The sequence below is a fragment of the Musca domestica genome, unplaced genomic scaffold, assembly GCF_030504385.1.
Source record: "Musca domestica strain aabys unplaced genomic scaffold, Musca_domestica.polishedcontigs.V.1.1 10, whole genome shotgun sequence".
In the NCBI taxonomy this organism is placed as follows: Eukaryota; Metazoa; Arthropoda; class Insecta; order Diptera; family Muscidae; genus Musca; species Musca domestica.
This window is the reverse complement of record NW_026712115.1, coordinates 6,976,301-6,998,670: the sequence shown is the minus strand read 5'-3', so window position 1 is coordinate 6,998,670 and position 22,370 is coordinate 6,976,301. Positions and strand designations below refer to the sequence as shown.

The window sequence follows — 22,370 nt, the reverse complement described above, 5'->3', positions numbered from 1 at the left end:
AGAAGTATATACATATAATGCCATCGGAGCTAGAATCCTCTAGGAAATACAGACGACATTTTTTGGAAAAATCCGTAAAAAAATGTGAACAATATCATCGAAATACCGAATATAGGGAGGTACTGTTATATGGTGGATATACGAAAAGATGAACCGATATATCATCATTTTCAATACCAACCATCCTACACACAATACAAAAAATTGTGCCAAATTGTAAAGGTCTTCGTCAAATTATGTGGAATATATGAATATATATACTTTATGGGGTCTAGGACGAATATTTACGGATGTTACAAACGGAGAAGGTATACCCTACTTTTCAAGGTGGAGGGTATAAAAATACATTGGCAAAAATCGATTCAAAATGTAAAGTTATGTAGACCACCAAAAGATCTATAGGTCTTTTTCGTTTTCTAGAGCATGGTACAAACACAGTAGGTATGAACAACATTAGATATTATCTGGTAAGTAATTGTATGGTCATATATTGAATTCTTTTAATGCACTAACTACAAATTATTCATCTACCATTTTCCGCACAATTCCATCATGCAAGCTAGAAAAAGTTCTATTGAAATGTTTATGATTTTAAAAAGGTTAAATTCATGGAATGGGTTGAAATATAAAATATCTGAAATAATAAAATTTTTCATATTAAATTTATTGTTTGTGAACATCCTGTAACTCATACATCATACACATACACACACACATCATACCAAAACCAGGCATACCACAGCCCATATTCTCTCTTAACAAACCCATATGGTCTTTCATGCTCTTCGCAGAAACCTAAACAAGCAATGAAATTATCGATTTTTATATCTTAATTGCCCAGCTATTGTTATTGCTACGACTAAATTTTGCATGTTTTGGTCTTTGGAGAACTTATTTTCCCACAATTCCCAAGAGAATAGAAGAACGTCGTAGCGTGGGGCAGGAAGGTATGTAATTGTGTGTTCATTGTTGGTCTTTTACCAACAAATATTACTTGTGTTTTTGGGTTTCTCTTGAAATGCAAACAACAAACTGGAAATTCATTTAGGCAAAATATAAAGCAGAAAAGTCACAATCACAACGGCAACATCAACATCAACACTTTTACTGCCACTCTACACAACCTAAATGGGCAACAGGATTGTGCAAAATAATCATCAGACCACAACAAAATACAACTTTTTTGCAATCTTGACTTTTTCCGATTTTTTGCTCTGTTTTCCAGAAAACAAAAATACAGAATTCAAAAGGCCAGGCCAACCCACAAAAACCAGAGAACAATGTAACCGAAGTATAAACATTTAGTCCTGGTCCCGCTTGCACCATTCCCAGCACTATGGAAACCCAATACCGTTTGGCCCCTCATCAGTACACACACATACACGCACGCACACAAAATATCTACCATTTCACCAGAAAAATAAAAGAATGAACAAACAAACCAAAAATCCAGCCAGCCATCCAGCCAACCACCCAATCAAGCCTACAATCCGATTTAATGAAGTTATTTGTATGGCAAGCCCAAGTTTATTGCTGAGGCTTATGTGGCTGGCTGAATGGCTACACCATAAATGTTTAGATTTTTATTTCATATTTCGAATATTAAAATTGTACTGTTGTTGTTGTTGTTCTTGTTTTTGGCTTGATGCCGTTGTTGTTCGTCTTTGTTACCATGGATTTGCTAAAATTCATATTGTGTTTGTCTAGGTGGCAGAATAACTTGCACAGCATGTCCTTTATTAGGATTTGTGTTCGTAATCAGACAAACAAAAAAAGAGAGAAGAAAAATTCATTTCACTATTGACAGCGAAATACTTCTAGAAGTCTAAAGGAGGCGGCAAAACAAGTGACAACTAATTACTCGTTAAAATGTCGCGTACATTTTAGTGAATAATTAAGGACCAAACCAGGGGTAAATAAAGAGCAATATTTAATGTAATTCTAATTTAAACAATAACAAATAAACGTTTCATGGAAACTTAATGTGGAATTAAAACATACCAACTATGTTCGTTTTTAAATGCGTATTATGGCTTTAAAGCAGTTATAATTTAAAGAAACTAATATATGGCAGGCGTCTATCGTATTTTAATAAATTTGACGGAGACATTTGAACATATTTTTAGACTCTTACTAACAATTTGATAAGCACTTACTTCCAATGGCATACCCTTTTGCAAAAATGTACTGACTAAACCTATTACCTGATACTGAGATGTCTTAGAGTCCATTTGTTCACATGCAGCAACGAATCTGTTGTTATAACCTACACCACAAGGTGGTCAGAGTATTATGTCCTTGTGCATTTGTTTGTAACAGGCAAAAGGAAACGAGATAGACCCATATTTCATTTTGATGATGTCGATTTATGCATGTCCGCCCGTCCGTCTGTCTATGTATGATCCGATCAAGATGAAATTTTGCACAAATCATTTGTTTGGCCCAAGGACCCTATTGAAATTGAAGATAATCGGTAAAAATTTAGATATAGCTCCCATATATATCTTCGTCCGATTTGCCTTTTATTGTGCACCAAACGTGTAATAGCAGCCCGAATAGCATGGAATTTTGCACATACAACGAAATTAGGCCTGAAAATAAGTATGTCAAATTTGATCGAAATCTGTTCCGATATAGCTATAGCACCAATATATATTGTTCATCCGATTTGTTATTTTAGACCTTCGCAGCCGTAATATGCACTCTGTAATAACAATGTTTGGGCAAATATAAAAGCTCAGAAATTCATTCGCTAAATTTTATCGAGATCGTTTCAGATTTGGATATAGCTCCCATATATAACTTCGTCCGATTTACTTTTTATTGTGTACCAAACGTCTAATATTTATTCAAATAGGATGGAATTTGGCACTTACAACCGAATTGTGTCTAGAAGCTAGTATGTCAAATTTGGTGAAGATCGGTTCAGATATACCTATAGCTCCCATATATACTGTTAATGCGATTTGTTATATATGTTACCCACAGCCGTAATATGCACTCCGTAAAAACGATATTCAGGGAAATATATCAAATACAACTCAGAAATATCTTTGCCAAATTTTATCGAGAGAGGTTCAGATTTGGATATAACTCCCATATATATCTTTATCCGATTTCAAATTAATTATGCACCAACTGGGCAATACAAGTCCGAATTTAAAAGATACCAATGCTCCGGCATATTTAGTCTTTTGAACTTTAAATAACAATTTTAATCATAGCGTGTATGATAGAATTCTGCCATAAAAACTTTTAATTGTTATGTTCTCTCTACTAAATTAGCAAAGTGGTGGAGGGTATCATAAGGTTGGCCCCGGCCGACTTTAAGACTTTCTTTACTGGTTTACGGCACATAGTAAACTCTATATGGATCTTTCTATTTCGCCGAGCTGAGTCGATCTAGCTATGTATGTCTGTCCGTCCATTCGTCTGATCATGTTAATTTGTATTCACGCTACATGTGGTAATTATTGCTTGATCCTAACGAAATTGTTCATGGAGGTTCGGTTTGGATTGTTGTGGATTGCGGGTGAAACAGACCATAATTTTAAGTAAAAAAAACAAGTATAAAAACATTAAGTTCGGCCGGGCCAAACTTTTAATACCCTCCACCTTAGGGTAAAGGAAACATTAGAAGAAATGTGGCAAAAACCATTAAAATGCCGAATATTGGGAGGTACCGTTATATGGAGCCTATACCAAATCGTGGACCTCGCATGCAATGTTTCGCCAAAGGAGCTAGAACCCGTTATGACCTACAAATACCAATTTTCAGACAAATCCGTGAAGAAATGTGGCAAAGATCATCAAATTACCGAATATCGGGAGGTATCGTTATATGGGGGCTATACCAAAACGTGGACCTAAAAATACAATGTCTCGCCACACGAACTGGGACCCATTATGATCTACAACTACCACTTTTCAGAGAAATTCTTGACAAAATGTGTCAAAAATCACCAAAATACCTAATATTGGGAGGTACCGTTATATGGGGACTATATCAAAACGTGGACCTATACATACAATGTTTCGCCACACGAACTAGAACCCATTATGACCCACAAATCCCAATTTTTAGACAGATCAGTGAAAAAATGTGGCAAAAAACATCAAAATACCGAATATCGGGAGGTACCGTTATATGGGGGCTATACCAAATCATAGACCCATACATGCAATGTTTCGCCACCAGAGCTGGAACCCATTATGACTAAAAAATACAATTTTTTAGACTAATCCGTGAAAAAATTTGGGAAAAAAATTAAAATGCCGAATATCGGGAGGCACCGTTATATGAGGGCTATACCCAAACGTGGTCCTATACATGCAATGTTTTGCCACACGCACAGGGACCCGTTATGACTTACAAATACCAATTTTCAGACAAATCCGTAAAAAAATGTGGCATAAATCATCAAAATACCGAATATCGGGAGGTAACGTTATATGGGGACTAAACCAGAACGTGGACCGATATATCTCATTTTCAATACCAACCATCCTAGACACAACACAAATTGCTCTGCTAAATTTTGGCGCTCTACGTCAAATAATGTGGGCTTTATCGTAATTTCAACAGACAGACAGACTGGCAGACGGACATCGTTAAATCGACTTAGAATTTTATTCTGATTATGAATATATATACTTTATGGTGTCTACGACGAATATTTAAGGATGTTACAAACGGAATGACAAAGTTAATATACCCTCCTTTCCAAGGTGGAGGGTATAAAGAAACGGGACGTTATATTAAACCGCGAATATTTGTAGTTCCAGCGAATTCACAAATACATGAAAAGCTTACTTTCGACCGTTACATATATACTGATATATAGGAAAAAAACACATGAAAAAATGCTATTAAAAAGATGAATAATTTTCTTTAATATTTTGTTGTTATTTTTATACCCTTCACCCTAGTATGGTACCCTTCACCCTCGAAATATACATTTTAGACCCTGCAAAGTATATATATTCTTGATCAGCATATTTTAATATCGATTTAGCGATGTCCTTTCATCTATCCGTCTGTGGAAATCACTCTAGCTTCCGAAATTGTCTGTGCAGGTCCACATTTTCGTATAGCCCCCCTATAACGGTACCTCCCAAAATTCGGTATTTTGATGATTTTAGCTTCATTATTCACCAGAATTGTTTCAAATTACGTATTTAGAGTTCGTAATGGGAACTACAGTCTGTGACAGAAAAATGTCTGTGCAGGTCCAGGTCTTCGTATAGCCCCCATATAACGGTACCTCCCAAAATTCGGTATTTTTATGATTTTAGCGCCATTATTCACCGAAATTGCTTCAAATTACATATTTAGAGTTCGTAATGGGAACTACAGTCTGTGACAGAAAAATGTCTATGCAGGTCCAGGTCTTCATACTATATATATCAGTACCTCCCTATAATCGGTATTTTGACGAGTTTAGGTACAATACCCACCGAAATTGTTTGAGGTATCGTATTTGACGTTAGTAATGGATGCTATAGCCTCTGACAGAAAATTGTCTATGCTGGTCCAGGTCTTCGCACAGCTCCGATATAATGGTACCTCCCTATATACGATATTTTGATGTTTTTAGCTACATTATTCACCGTTTATTTCAAGTTTCGAATTTGAATATGGTAATGGCTAATGGCAAACAATGCCTATGTAAGTCCACGTCGTATAGACCCCAATATAACGGCAATATTCGGTATTTTTAAAATTTAACAGAATTTTTTAAGGATTTTATTTTTTTTAAATTTCCAAATTCGTTCCAAATGTTGTATTCAAAGATCAGCCCGGCTGTACTTACAGCTGTTTTACTTGTTATATGTTTTCAATTTGACTTAAAATATTGAATTGTACATTTTTTTTATTATTTTTTCACCTTGCAACACTATATTTTGGTGGTCGCAATTATAGTCCGATCTTCACGAAATTTTGCATCGGGGTAGGATTGAGATCAGAATAGAAGCGTATATTTTTGTAAGATGTGTGCAAAATGTTTAAGGTTTAAAATGGACAAAAATGTAAAAATAGATTTTTCAGTCGCGCTACGGTTCTCAGCTAAGGTTCAGTAAACATACAATTTTATGAGGTTAGGACAGAGCTGAAGCCTAGCTCTGCGGATGGTCATCGGACAATATTTAGCTGGTGAAATCGACCACAATTTTTTGTGAAAAATACCAAAATTAACTAAATTACAAATACATGAATGCGGTTATTATTCCAAAAGAAAGTAATTAGTTTCAAAACATGTGCTGTAATTTTGTAGTAGATATGGGAATATGGGAAATATACCCATATCCCGTAACACTGGAAAACAAATAAGGAAAGATCAAAAGTCAGGCGTGCCTACTATATGATACCCTACACCACTATGCATATTTAGTAGAGCTTCCGTAACAAAAAAAATATTTTTGCGAATTTATCTGAAGAGGATTATACCTACTACAAACCTTATTTGATTTCGTATCATGGGTATAGAGTAGTTATAACTTAGTTTCAAAGGGCACTAACATAATAATAATGTCAGTCATTTGTGAAAAATAAAACTTCACGCAGAAACTTGAGGCATTGTAACTCAAACATCATGCGTTACAAGGATACGAGAAGGCAAATGTACAATAATCTACTCACGTATTTGTGTTGGTTATAAATATTTGATTTTAAAATTATTTCGCTATTTCCGCGCGAACAAACACACACACAATTATTAACAAATATTTCCATGATAAATACTATCTGACAAATCGGCCTTGTAATACGTATGTGATAATATAATTGATACTGGGTGCTAAAATGTTGGAACGAGACGAACGTACATATCCGGTTCGGTAATGGAATTCTCACACTCACTCGTCATGTCAACATAAGTTGTACAATATTTTTTCGCTGTTGTTATTTATTTGCTATTTTACTAATCTTAACAAAGTCACAACAACTATGTGTGTGTGTATGTCGCGGGCTTAGTATTTTATGCTAGCGAGGATTCTCCCACACCCACACAAACATAAAAGAGGAGAGAGAAAATTTCTTCTACTGCCTGTAATAGTTATCGTTGTTGATGTTGTTTGTGTTGTTCTTTTGTTGTTGGTTTATATGAATTTCACGACTACTCCCTCTTGCAATGGTTTGTTGCCGAGACAGCATATTCGAGGATTATTGCGAATAGGAAAATATCAAAATGACTTCATTGTCCTGAGGGTCTGCAAAAAAAGAAAACAGCCATACCAACGAACCAACGGACAATAAAATACAACAACAGCAACAACAACACCATCATCATGAATAATGAGAAAAATTGAAACAATATAATGCATATTAAATGAAAATAGAAATGAGAAAACAGACGCACACACAAAAAATAAACGGAACACACAGACTGTGGCAGAAATTGTATACGAAATATACCCTTCGCACTTATGATGGCAATTTAAAAAATATGTGTTAAATTTAAAAAGATAAATTAAATGAAAAAAGTTAACAAAAAAGTCCAAACAAAAATGTGATGAAAATTTTGAAATTCTTTTGCCAATAAACTTGGTGTTATTTATGTTCATTATTATTGGGATACGTCAATAAGGTCAATATTTATAAATTCAATTCTAATAAGAACGAATGAGAGAATAAGAAGAAGAAGAAGAACAGGCCTCAGGCAATTTGTGCGCTGGTTCTGAAAGCAAATATTTTCCAAAGATATTAAATTTTTATTTTCTTGTTATTTTTTTATTTTTGGGTATTGAATGCAAATTTTCTTTGACGAAGAATTCTCATGAATAAATAGCATTCCGAGAAGAATTTTTATTGTAAAAGAATATCTTGTAAAATAAAGGGAACAATTTGCACAAAAACAAGTTATCGTTGACTCGTCGTTGTTGGCGAATAACCTATACCTTTCATGAGATAGAGAAGCGACAACTAAATTGAAGTCAAATTACAGAAACACAAGGACGATTTACTCGGGGTTTCAAGATCAAATAAAAAGTGTGTAGTATTTAGATTAATGCAAATAAATTACCTTCTACATTATCAGACTTGATGATAATAAGGGTTCAGTCTTTAAAAATTACAAGGAAATTGAATTTCGTATTTAGATTACCAAGTAATGATTAACGTCGGCAAAATGTGTTGGCGCCCAACAGTTCCAAAATCGGTGTCGGCCGGAAAAATAAAATGTAAAGTTTTGAGCCGTAGTGTAGTGGGTTTAAAATAAATCATAAGTTTGCGAGTTCAATACCAGAGGTGGACAAAATGCGAAATTAAAAAAGAATAGAATAAAATAATGAATAATTTCCTATAAAATTCAGGGTGAGATGAAAAAACTGCAACCAACTTCAGACTTCTGTCATTGCTAAGCCACTCGTCCTACAGCTTTTAAAATTTTTCCAGTGATAGCTCATTATATTGTTTACAAGCGTACAAAAGCATTTTGGTGAAAATTTTTCAGAAAAAAGTTATTCGTGATAGAATTCAAGCGTGATAGTGTGATATCTATATATTTGGCTGGAAAACTACGAGTGGCTATCGTTAGAGCACTCCAGCATTAAACTGTTAACTGTGCCTCGTACCATCGCTCGTTACCGTGTTGCTGGTAGCATAGCCCGACGCCAAGAAAATGGACGGAAGAAAACAGCAACATCAGTAGAAATGGTTCGAAAAGTAAAGAAGCGACTTGATCGAAACCCGCGTCGTAGTGGTGAACTGCCGAGTTCGGTTTTCTCCGATGAGAAAACATTCGTTGTCCAGCAGTTTGTAAACAAACAAATTAATCGTGTTTATTTGCCTAAGAGGTCAGCTGAAAATGTGCACCTTCGGTTGGCCACCAGAACTCAAGCAACGGCCATGGTGATGGTGTGGGCCGCCATAACAACCGATGGTCGCTCTCCGCTCGTATTAATCGACCGTGGCACGCGCCATCCAACAATGGTTACAAAATGAGGTTCCTAACTTCATTTCCAGAGCACAATGGCCACCAAAATCTCCGAATACCAATCCGTTGAACTATTGTGGCTGGAGTATTTTGGAAAGCAAGCAGCAGCGTGTGACCGTTTCATTGACGGTTTGAAGGCCATAATTCGTGCCAAAGGTGACCAATTCGAACAAATCTAAACTTATTCTAAAATTTTATGCTATTTCCGACATTTTTTGCTTTCATTCAATGAAATTAATTATGGCGTTTGAATTTGTTGCTGTTTTTCTATCTCACCCTGTATGAAGTGGTTTTGGCAATGAATACATACGTGAACCATTTCGTTCACTAAACTAAGTGGTACTAAATTTGGTATTGGCAATAGGATTGGAATAATGAATTCCTGACTAACTGATTCAACAACGCTCAGGCGAAAAGGCTAAAGGTAGAATATTGAAATATTACATAATGGTGTGTAAGGGTGAGATAAGGCTTCTGGAAGTGTACTTAATGTAGTAAAAAGCACTAAACATAGAATCCTTTAAATTGGTCAAAAGGATAGAGCTACGAATCCGGACATTTTTTATGAGAATCAAATTAGGGAGGTAGGAAATCCGTACCATAACGTATACGAAAACTACTATTTCGAAGGTAAACCTATTAAAACAATTCTGTTAGAGAATGTCAAAATACCGAATATTGAGAGGTTCGCAAAAGTGGTCAAATGCTGTCGGAACACCAACTGATACGTTGTTTAAATGGATAAATTATCATTTGTTAAAATGTATGTTAAATTTGTTGTGCTGATAGTTCGGAGAACTTACATAAAATTTAGAAAGAGTATACCAGATAACATTGGAAATAACACAAAAGTCAGTGTTTTCATTAATGACAAATGGAAAGAAATCCTCCTTTCAGAAAATGGTTTAAATATGTGCAGTTTTGGAATGTCATACACAATTATAATATGTTTTATTGGCGAGGAAGTGTGGGAGTGATTCGGCTCATGAGGTAAAATTTTAAAACATTTACATTAAACTTCATTAAATACTGCGTTATAATATTATTTTTGACACAACCCACTTGCTTTGAAAATCATTATTTTTAATTTTTCATACACAATAACTAAATATAAAATTATCTCTTTCACATACGACGTAATATACGCATCTGATTAATTGTGAAAGTTCTCCTTTTAAAATTAATTAATAAACGAGGATTCATTGTTCTGACAATGTCAATAAAATTATGAATCTCCTAGTTACAATGCGAACTGATATTCCTTGCAAAAATCGTTGTGTCACTAGTCTGTCATTACTCACAATAAATCTCATCACAATGATATGTGATTTTGTGTCAATAATCGTGCTTGAAGACAATACTTGTCGATGTGTTTGTTTTTTTTTTTTTTTTCATCGCCCATTATGACAATGAAGTGTCACGTAATTATATTTAATGAAGTGACGCATAAGTACATGTATTTTACAACAAAATCTATTTGAAGTACCTACACATACACCCACATAGATGAGCTATAAGTGGGTGTCTAAAATAAAACACACGTACACGTATAATGTCAATAATTACATCATGAAGTTTAGGACTGCAGAGTGAATCTTAGGGCTCGGGGCTTGAAGATGTACGAAATTAAAGCTGAAACAGTTATAGGTCATATGTGCAGACAGCAATCTTAATTCCATATTTCAGGATTTCAGTTCTATCGGTTTACTCAAATCCAAATTGTGCCAAATTAAGTACCAGTTAGTACACATACGTAAAAAATTTTATTTCACCATACAATCCAACCAAATTTCAGGACATCAACTCCATCGGTTCTCCCAAAATTCAAATTGTACCAAATTTATTACGATTTAGTACACATAAGAACGAATTTCCTAAACTGCAGACATACTTCAGTCCTACAATGCATTAGTAATCGCATTTCTGACATTTTCGACATTCCAGCTCTATCGTTCGCCTAAATCGTAAGTACTTTTCGTAAGTACAAATCTTGAAAACCACCAATTCTACTCTCCGCCGGTAATGTTAATTTCAAATTCTAGCTCCAACCGTTCTTTCAAGTTCGAATGGTACCAAATTTAGTGCTGTTTAGTACTTTTCGTATACATGAGTACACACTTCCAAAACTACCTCCTTACCTCGACTCTGCTTTTCCACCGTGATTCCCATTCCAATTTTTGATTTTTGGCTCGAGATTTTTACAAATATGAAATGGTACCAAATATATTACATTTTAGTACTTTTCGTACACTTGTAGTGCGAATTTCCAAAAAAAAAACTTTGGTACATTCATTATACACATCTGTGTCCCACAAATCAAATTTAAGAGTTCTAGCTTTAGTAGCTCGCCATATACATCGGACCAAGAATAACTTTCGCCCAAAATTTTTAGTTTGAGCCGTTTCGTATGGGCGTTGATAAATCGTAAAGTCAGTCAGTCAATTGCTTTACTCTTTTTATACCCTCCACCAAAAAAAAATATGGAGGGTATATTAAGATTGTCATTCCGTTTGTAACTCATCGAAATAATCATTTTAGACCCAACAAAGAGTATATATTCTTGATCAGCGTAAAATTCTAAGACGATTTAGACCTGTCCGTCCGTCTGTCCGTCTGTTGTAATCACGCTACAGTCTAAACGAATTAAGATAGGAAGATAAAATTTTGCACAGATCTCTCTTTTGTCTGCAGGCAAGTCAAGTTCGAAGATGGGCTATATCGGTCCACGATATCGTATAACCCCCATATAACGGTACCCCCCGATATTCGGTATTTTGATGATTTTACCCACATTTTTTAGCGGAATTGTCTGAAAATCCACACAAGGAGTTCCTTGTGTGTACTTTATACCTCGGCAGAGAATTATCTATATAGGTCCATGAAATCGCATAGCCCCCATATAACGGTACCCCCGATATTTGGTATTTTGATGATGTTAGCCACACTTTTGAATGGAATTGTCTTAAAATCCACAAAAGGAGCCCCTTGTGGGCATTTTACCCCCTGAGAGAGAATTGTTTATACAGGTCCACGATATCGTATATCCCCCTTATAACGGTACCCCCGATATTCGGTATTTTGATGTTTTTAGCCATATTTGTCAACGGAATGGTCACAAGGGGTTCTGTGTACACAAGGGGTTCTTTGTACACAAGGGGTTCTTTGTGAGCACTTTACCTCCCGACAGAGAATTCTCTATATAGGTTAACGATAACGTATAGCTCCCATATAACGGTACCCCGCGATATTCGGTATTTTGATGATTTTAGCCACATTTACCAATCGTATTGTCTGAAAATCCACACACGGAGTTCTTTGTGAGCACTTTACCCCTGAAACGGAATTGTCTATATAGGTTCACAATATCGCATATCCCCCATATAACGGTACTCCCCTAAATTCGGTATTTTGATGATTTTAGCCACTTTTTCTAATGGGATTATCTGAAAATCCACACAAGGAGTTCCTTGTGAGTACTTTACACGCAGACATAGATTTGTCTTTATAGGTCCACAATAAATTAAAATTAAATTAGATATTTTAAAGATTTGAAAAAATTTTTAATGGATTTTATTTTATTTTTTTTTTTTTTTTTTTTTTTTGAAAAATTTCTAATTCGTTCCAAATGGTGGAGGGTATTCAAAGTTCGGCCCAGCCGAACTTACTGCTTTTTTTTTTTTTTTTTTATGTGTTTGTTTTCTCTTTCGAGACGAGCTTAATGATCTGAAATTTGCAGTGAAAAGGAAAGCCAGATAGACACTATCACACACTCACCACTATGCGACGCGTTTCGCCGTTGGTTAAGCGGCTCATCAGGCATATTAGGTGTGGATGATGGCTTACAAGGGCCGTTCTCTGGAAAGTAGTATATATTTCGAACTTATTGCAAATTAGCATATGCGAATTATACACTAGAAACTCTCCAGGTTCGACTCAAGTTCTATTGGCAGATCTTTTTCACAGCAAAGTTTTGTTTTTGTAGTGATGGATTTTTTGTCCACAACAACTACATTGCTTCCAATGCATACACTTGTTTTAGTGCTGCTTTAGGAAGACGGGTTAATGGCTCTGAACGTAGAGACGGCAACTTCTAGTTGGCTGCACACCGAGGTCCGCGGTTCAAATCCCACAGCCAGGCTCGGCTGAATTTTTGAGTTTTGCCTTGTTAAGGCGAAGATCATATGTTTTATGATTTATGTGTTTGTTTTCTCTTTCGAGACGAGCTTAATGATCTGAAATTTGCAGTGAAAAGGAAAGCCAGATAGACACTATCACACACTCACCACTATGCGACGCGTTTCGCCGTTGGTTAAGCGGCTCATCAGGCATATTAGGTGTGGATGATGGCTTACAAGGGCCGTTCTCTGGAAAGTAGTATATATTTCGAACTTATTGCAAATTAGCATATGCGAATTATACACTAGAAACTCTCCAGGTTCGACTCAAGTTCTATTGGCAGATCTTTTTCACAGCAAAGTTTTGTTTTTGTAGTGATGGATTTTTTGTCCACAACAACTACATTGCTTCCAATGCATACACTTGTTTTAGTGCTGCTTTAGGAAGACGGGTTAATGGCTCTGAACGTAGAGACGGCAACTTCTAGTTGGCTGCACACCGAGGTCCGCGGTTCAAATCCCACAGCCAGGCTCGGCTGAATTTTTGAGTTTTGCCTTGTTAAGGCGAAGATCATATGTTTTATGATTTATGTGTTTGTTTTCTCTTTCGAGACGAGCTTAATGATCTGAAATTTGCAGTGAAAAGGAAAGCCAGATAGACACTATCACACACTCACCACTATGCGACGCGTTTCGCCGTTGGTTTTTACTTGTTTGAAAATTGTTAATTTGTGTGAAGTGTGTCCTAAAGGGACTGGATTAATAAGGTCTACGATTGACGGCAGAAATATGGCAGAAAAATTACAATAAGCTATGTTTGGAGAATAACGGTTTCAAATTTTATAAGAGTTATTTTAATTTAAAATGTCGTTTTCTCTGAGATACTTAATGTGTAGCTCCACCAAGTTTGACATACCCAACAAAATTTCAAAAAATGCGTAACCCTTAGGCCAAGAAGTAACACAGTATGTATTTTGAAGTTAGTTAGCTATGTTAGACCAAAAAAAATGCAATATAACTTTTGGCCAGACTTCAAATTATAAATTAAGTTATTTTCTGCAAACTGCATATGTATATGTTTGTGTAACATACACGTGTGTATATAATTGTATTTGTAAGACTATAATCTTACATGAAACCATTCTCCTTAATGCAGACTTACTTATATACTTACTTGCCGTGGAGACGATGATGATGATGATGGATGTAATGTGGATAGACATGTATGTCGATATTTTTGCCTGACATACACAAATGTTGTAAGACATTGTAAATATGTATGTATGTAGCATCTTAAGCTGTCTTCATGTGTAGTTTGTGATATGTGTGACATGCATACAAATTAAATTATTTATGATGATTTTTAATATGCAAAGACATCTCTGAATATGTTAAGAAAATTGAAAAGAGCAAAGCAAAGCAAACACCGAAGAGAAATATTTCGAAATTACATTTATTCATTTATTTATTTATTGACAAAATTGACTTACAAACGAATTCAAGTAAAGAGTTTCATAAAAAAATAACTAAACCGGCATTTTCTTTGTCCTCTATTTTTGCAGATATTGGGCTGTCACAAACATAGACTACATGCATTCACGAACCAGCAAACGTGTCTTTCTTATGATATTTTTCGTTTGGACAGCAGCAGTGATAGTATCGCTGGCACCGCAATTCGGCTGGAAAGATCCAGATTACTTGCAACGTATCGAACAACAGAAATGCATGGTTTCACAAGATGTATCATATCAGGTGAGTAGAAATAAAATATGACATCATTTAAATTATATATTTTGAAAGCATTTTTTTAATGCTGAGTAAGGAAAATAACTTTAAATATTCAATAGGCAAAAGAATAAGTTATGCTAAGATGAATTATAGTCAAATGAAAGATTAAAACTAATGTAAACAAGGCCAGTATTGTTGTTTATATGGTACATTGACCTGCGCTTATAATAAACCAGTAAAGAAAGTCCTAAAGTCGGGTGGGGCCGACTTTATGATACCCTACACCACTTTGCTAATTTAGTAGAGCTCTACATAACAATTAAAAGTTTTTATGGAAGAATTCAATCATACACGCTATGATTTTATTTATAATTTAAAGTTCAAAGGCCTAAATATGGCGAAGCATTTGTATCTTCTAAATTCGGACTTGTATTGCCCATTTGGTGCAAAATTCATTTGAAATCAGATAAAGAAATATGTGGGAGCTATATCCAAATCTGAACCGATATCGATAAAATTTAGCAAAGGTATTTCTGAGCTGTATTTGATATACTTCCCTGAATATCGTTGTTACGGAGTGCATATTACGGCTGTGGCTAACAAATACAACAAATCGGATGAACAATATATATGGGAGCTATATCTATATCTGAACCGATCTTCACTAAATTGGGCAAATGTTGATTAGAAAATTTCATCTCAATCGGATAATAAATGCGACCTGCAAAACGTCTAAAATTCTACACAAGGGGTTCTTTGTGAGCATTTTACCCCCTGAAAGAGAGTTGTCTCTGTAGGTCCAGAATATCGTATAAACCCCATATTTTGATGAGTTTGTCCACATTTTTAAACGGAATTGTCTGAAATTCTATACAAGGAGTTCTTTGTGAGCACTATACCCATAGAAATAGATTTTTCTATATATGTCTACAATATCAAATATTCCCCCATATACCAGCACCTTCCGATGTTAGGTATTTTAAAGATTTTAACAAAATTTTTTATGGATTTTTTTTTTAAATGTCCTAAATCGTTCCAAACCGTGGAGGGTACCGCTTTTTTACTTGTTATTACTGCCATATAACTTATATCTATTGGATATTAAAATCTATGCTTAATGTGAGTCAATAATTTAATTTATATCCGTTAAAATATAGACCGAATTATCAAAAACGAACTAGTTCATGAAAATATTCATTCGATTTTTTTTAACTTTGCAAATACCAAGATTTGTATCGGTCGGCTTTTCCTTTTAGTACTTCCCATACATAAGGTAAAAAATTTATATAATCATAACACTCATAAATGCAAGGTAATAGTCCGATGGTCTTTAAATTTTTTGAAATTGTAATATATCTATTAACTCTAGATAGGATAGAATGGACCAATCCTTCTGGTATCTCTCTTATAAGAGATCATCATTTTGAATAACCACGACGCTCATATAATCTGAAAGAAGCGTCTGATTGTCTCCCAATCGTATTTCCCAATATTTGGACTAACTATATTATAGAACGAGCCACTCTTTCTGGCACATTCCAATATAATGGTCAAAATTTTTAATAATTATAGCCCTTATAACAATTAGATCAAAATTTTTAGTGGTACCTCCTCTCAAAGGTCAAAATTTGGCTATTTCTAATCTTTATAACATGCAAATCAAGTTAGCTATTTTCTTCAAACTCAACATATTTACTAAAAAATAAAATGTTATTAACGAGTACTCCGGTCCACTCTTTCTGACACGTAATCTACCAAATGAATGATTATAACAAGTAAAAAAGCTGTAAGTTCGGCCGGGCCGGACACTTGGAACGAATATGGCAATTCTCAAAAACAATAAAATCCGTTAAAAATTTTGTAAAAATCTTAAAAATACCGAATGTAGCTGCTATATTAGGGTCTATACGACGACATGGACCTGCATAGATAACATTTGTCATAAGCCATTAAAAATATTCAAATGCGAAACTTAAAAAATATCGTTAATACTGTCGCTAAAATCATCAAAATACCGAATATCGGGATGTACTGTTATATGGGGGCTATACGAAGACGTGGACCTGCACAGCCAATTTTCTGTCTTCGGCTGTAGTATCTATTACGAACTTCAAACACCAAATTTGAAACATTTCCATATACTTTGTGTATATTTTGAGGTGTTACAAACGGAATGACAAACTTAATATACCCTCCATACTATGGTAGAGGGTATAAAAAATCAAATGGGAAAGTGCTAAATTTAGTCCGGGCACACGAAGAGTTTGCCCTTGGGATTTTTAAATTGGAATATAAAGTGCCTAATGTACAGGAAACCGTAGTTTTTTAAGTTGAATCGATTTATTTTTGGTATTAGTGCGATTGGAGGTAGCAATACATATGAACCTACATATCGTGTTTGGTGCATCTAATATAATAATAATATAATAATAATATATATATGTATATATATATATATATATATATATATATATATATATATATATATATATATATACATTCAAAGTTCGTAATATATACTGCAGCATAAGACAGAAAATGAGCCATTTAGGTCCACGTCTTCCTATAGCCCCCACATAACGGTACCTCCCGATATTCGGTATTTTGAAGTTCGTAACTGAAACTATGGCCTAGGACAGAAAATGAGCAATGTAGGTCCACGTCTCAGTATAGCCCCCGTATAACGGTACCTCCCAATATTCGACATTTTGATGATTTAAGCTACATTATAAACAGATTTTTTTTCACGTTTCGCATTTGATTATTGTAATAGCTTATTAAAATAGTTGCCTATGCATGTCCACGTAGTCGTCGTATAGACCCTAATATAGCAGCTACATTCGGTATTTTTAAGATTTTAACAGAATTTTTAATGGATTTCATTGTTTTTGAGAATTGCCAAATTCGTTCCAAATGGTGGAGGGTATTTACTTGTTTAAGTTAATTTTATGTAATATTTATATGAGTATGCCGTAAATAATAATACGTATTTCCCTGGTGTAGTCACTCTGTAGAAGTAGTCAAAAAGTGAAGAAATACAATAAAACAGAAATCCTTTATTTATAAATAAATTATTCAATAACCATCAAAGTCATATATAACAAGTAAGCAAAGGCTATAGTCGTGCGGGGCCGACCATGTGATACCCTACAATACTACAATATGGTAGAAGCCCCTTTATGTCTAAATCCATTCTGGAAGATTTCGCTTTTAAAATGATGTCACCAGGTATATTTGCCCAATATTTACACACTCCGTCATGCTTTTAGTTGTGTGGTCCATTTTACAGATAAATATAATCCAATTGTCATCCAAAATGGTAGAATTCTTCCCTGTCCTTAACTCTCTTCTCAGACGTGTCGATTGGCTTCAATTGTGTGATCAGGAAATCTTTTCTGCTTTTGGTTCATTTGAACCCCTTAATATTTTGCAATCATCTCCAAAAGCAAGAGGCTCATCTGTATCTCCAATTTAGACTCATCTATATGACATGATTGTCTACCATATTGGCTATATTCGTCAACGAAATCAGCATAAAAAAGCCAGAAGTTGGCCTTTTGTGTATTTCGGATATCGCCTGTAATAAATGTTTTTTCACACAAAATTAGTGGTCCATTGTACCTGCTGTCCTAAACCCTAACTTTATGCGAGATTTCGTGTTCTTTGGTTTCTATTTGCGACCTAATACATTGCGGACATTTTTGAAAACAATAGCCCTAGCCCTTCTGAGCCCAACCCTACCCTTGTGAAAATTTTCGTGAGGATCGGACGATATTTGCAATACTTATATAATATTCCCAACCTGTGTTGTAAGGTGAAAAAATATTACAAAATATTATAAGTCAAATTGAAAAAATCTCATGCGATAAAAAATATGAAAATATAAAAATATGTCACAAAATACTAAGAAATCTAAATTAACATCATTATTGGCATAATTTTCTGCGATTTTTTTTAGATTTTATACTTTTATGTCAAGAGGGCAATGTGAATTGGCAAAATTTGTCAAAATCGGTCCAGCCATTCTTGAGATATAAGCATTCTAACTAACATCCCCTTCCTTTGTATATACACATTGTATATATTTCGCTATATATAACCGATACTATCGGCATCTACGCAACGGTCGGAATTGACCTGTTCGTCTATCTGTGATTTCGCCGGGATTAAAAATATTCGCGGTTTAAAGGAAAATTTGACTTTTATTTAACACAAATGTGGTCGCCTATTTCACCCACTAAATATTACCCGATGACAATCAAAATTGGAAGGCTTCTGCCCAGCCCTAAGCTCTATCCCCATGCTAACTTTCGCTTTGATTGGTCTATAATTGCGACCTGTAGAGCAACTGCAAAATCAGGAATTTTTTCAGTTTTTGTCCCATTTCGACCCCTAAATATCATGCAATCATCTCCAAAAGAAATAGGGTTCTATTCTGATCCTAGCCCCACCTCCATTCTAAGTTTCGTGAAGATCGGACCATAATTGCGGCCTGTAGACTGATTACAAATTAACATCGACTTAGATCGACTTAGCTCGGCGAGCTAGGAAGATCCATATATACTTTCCTATGTGGGAAACCAATATTTCGTGGTGTTACATAATTTTTGGCCCAATCAAACTTATAATACCTCCAACACATAGTGTTGTAGGGTATAAAAATATAATTAGAACGTTAAAACAGTTGAGAAATAATTTACAAGTTTTCGAAGTAGCACAATATAAACTCACTCATCCCTTGACATTTAACATGCATATATAGTGAATAAAACATACCATGCCTTTTATGCTTTTATTCCATATAACACACTCATTGTTACGTGTTCTTTTATTCCAACAGGTATTCGCCACATGTTGCACGTTTTATGTGCCACTGCTAGTAATTTTGGTATTATATTGGAAGATCTACCAGACGGCACGAAAACGTATTCACCGACGTCGTCCAAGGCCCATTGATGTAACAGGCAACAATAATCAGGTATGTATACAATTTTCTTTATCTGTGTCTGTATGCAAAGGTCATTGTCAGGACGACCATTAGGCATATTGTTAAGATATATATATATATATATAGACTTTGTGTCCTTTTATATTTTTGTTTTGGCACGTTTCGGACAAAGTCGCTTTTTTCTTTTTAACCAAAGAATTTCACTTTTTACCTTCCTTTTAAGGGAGCGAAGAAGCATATGTTTTCTTTTTGCCAAAGGATGAATCCTTTTTCACTTCCGAGATGGCCAGAGTTAATTTTCAAATATTGATCTCTATTTGTAACTGTTCGATGAATGGAGCTGGAAGAACGGTTGAAGCTGATGATGATGATTACTGTGTTTTAATATTGATGAACAAATGAATGATAAATTACTTGGACGTTCGTTAGTAAAGTGTTTACATGATAAACAATCCTTTTTTCTTCCTGTTGCAACACACACTCATACACACACGGAAAAACATGTCGATACATATGTATATTGGATTCTTCTAGTACCATTTTTACCTGGGAGTCATTTATTATCAACTTTCCTGCCGACAATGACTCCATCAACCTTTCCAAAAAGGCAATTCTCCGTTCATCCTCATTTCTCTTCTTTTTTACACTTTTAAATGCCAAACATCGTTAAATTGATGGATGAATGTGTTAACATGTTGGTAATTGAAAAAGGCAATATCCCTACAACCTACAAACATGGGCCATGACCACCACTGCCACTACCGGACCCATGCCCAAGTGGAGGGTAATGCGTATAAACACATGTGAAACATAAAAAAGAAGAAAAGGTGAGAGAGGCAGAGTAAAAAAACTATTCGCACAAAAACAAAGTGAAACCACCTGACCACACCGATGGACCAACACCGTTGCCGATAAACGTGGTCACTTTGTCCATATGGCTCTGATCAGACAAATTGAAGTGCAAACAATAAATTGATGTTACGCCCGCCCGGTCAGTCGGTTGTGTGTGAGTGCCTGTGTATGTGTGCGTGTGGGAAATGATTAAACTGTTTAGCCATCAACCGCATCAGTTGTCTGAAGTTACTGTCTATGCAAGTGTTGATATCTGCATAAAAATAAAAGTGAAACCACAAATTTACAAGTGTCAAGCCAGTTGGGATTACTTTTTGCTACAATATATCATTACCAGAAGGTGATGACGATGATGTCCTTCAGTTTGGGTTAGATGCTAAGTAATTTATGAAGGAGTTTTAATTTATGTACACGTAGTGGTGGGCAGACATTGAGCTATGGTATGATTTTTAAGAGCTATAAAAAAGTTTTTCCAGACCGAACTTTTAATACCCTCCATCTTAGAGTAAAGAAAACATTTTTACATAAAATTTACTGAATTCACGTGTGTTTCACTTCAAACTTCATATATCAGTAAGATCTTTTGCATAATGCAGTTAAACTTATCAAAAAACCATAAAGGGGGTGAGACCGTTATATGGGGCCATACCAAAACGGGAACCTCTGTGGAGAATTTTACACTTCAAAGATTGTCATCTATCAAATCTTTTAAAATTCCAATTATGTGGGTAAAATTGACTAGGATTATCAACATACCGAATACAAAAATACATATTCGACGGACCCATCTGGCAACGCCATAACTTTTGACAGAGATGTCACATCGCTTAATGACATACCGCGTTTGAAGCGTCAGTCCAAGCAGATTTTTACCATGAACCAATTCACGCCACGCGAGCGCTCTGAAATAGTTGAAATTTACATTCAACAGAAGAAGTCAATTGTGAAAACTCAATGTGCTTTTAAAACATTAAAAAATGTGAGAAGTGCGCCTTCTAAGAACACCATTAAGCGTTTATACGAAACATTTTCGACTGGTAAGGCTCTTTCTAATCCGAAGAGGCCATATAAAAGTCGACCAAGGCGATCGGCCGAGAATATCGCTGCCGTACGAGCCAGTGTTGAGAGGTCCCCAAGAACATCCCAAAAACGCCGATCTCAGCAGTTGGGCATGGCTCGGTCCACTTTACAACGGATTATTCGCATTGATTTGCATTTTTTTCCGTACAAAATTCAATTGACGCAAAGAATGTTGCCTGCGGACTAGCCTCGTCGATTGGAATGGGCCCAAAGAGTCATCGAAATGGCCGAAGATGACGAGCAATTTTGGAACAAAATTATCATGTCCGATGAAGCCCATTTCACATTGAATGGGACCGTAAATAAGCAAAAGTGCCGTTTTACGCCACTGAATATCCTCAGAAGATTCAAGAAGTGCCTCTTCATGACGAAAAAGTCACAGTTTGGTGCGGCGTTAATGCGAAAACGGTCATTGGGCCGTTTTTCTTCCAAAATGAAAATGGCCATGCTGTTACCATCAATCAGGAGCCAATTATTCGTCGAAAGCATATGAGGCAGTTCTGGTTTCAACAAGACTGCGCTCCACCGCACACAAGTCGCATAACAATCGATTTTCTGAAGAATTTGTTTCCGGGCCGTTTGATGTCGAAAAGTGGTGATTTGGACTGGCCACTGCGTTCACCCGATTTGACGCCGCCTGACTTCTTCTTGTGGGGATATTTAAAGTCCATGGTTTACGTTAACAAGCCAAGGGCCGTAGAAGAGCTCAAGGAC

At 35.4% G+C, this 22,370-nt stretch overlaps 1 protein-coding gene across 1 annotated transcript in view; it reads left to right on the top strand.

Annotated features, from left to right (window-relative positions):
• LOC101892092 (5-hydroxytryptamine receptor 2A-like) overlaps positions 1–22,370 on the top strand; it is a 343,177-nt gene that overhangs the window by 170,600 nt on the left and 150,207 nt on the right. The window contains exons 6-7 of the mRNA XM_059125946.1: positions 14,611–14,800; positions 19,617–19,754. Of these exons, the coding sequence (XP_058981929.1) occupies positions 14,611–14,800; positions 19,617–19,754 (328 nt within the window). The remainder of the gene's footprint in view (positions 1–14,610; positions 14,801–19,616; positions 19,755–22,370) is intronic.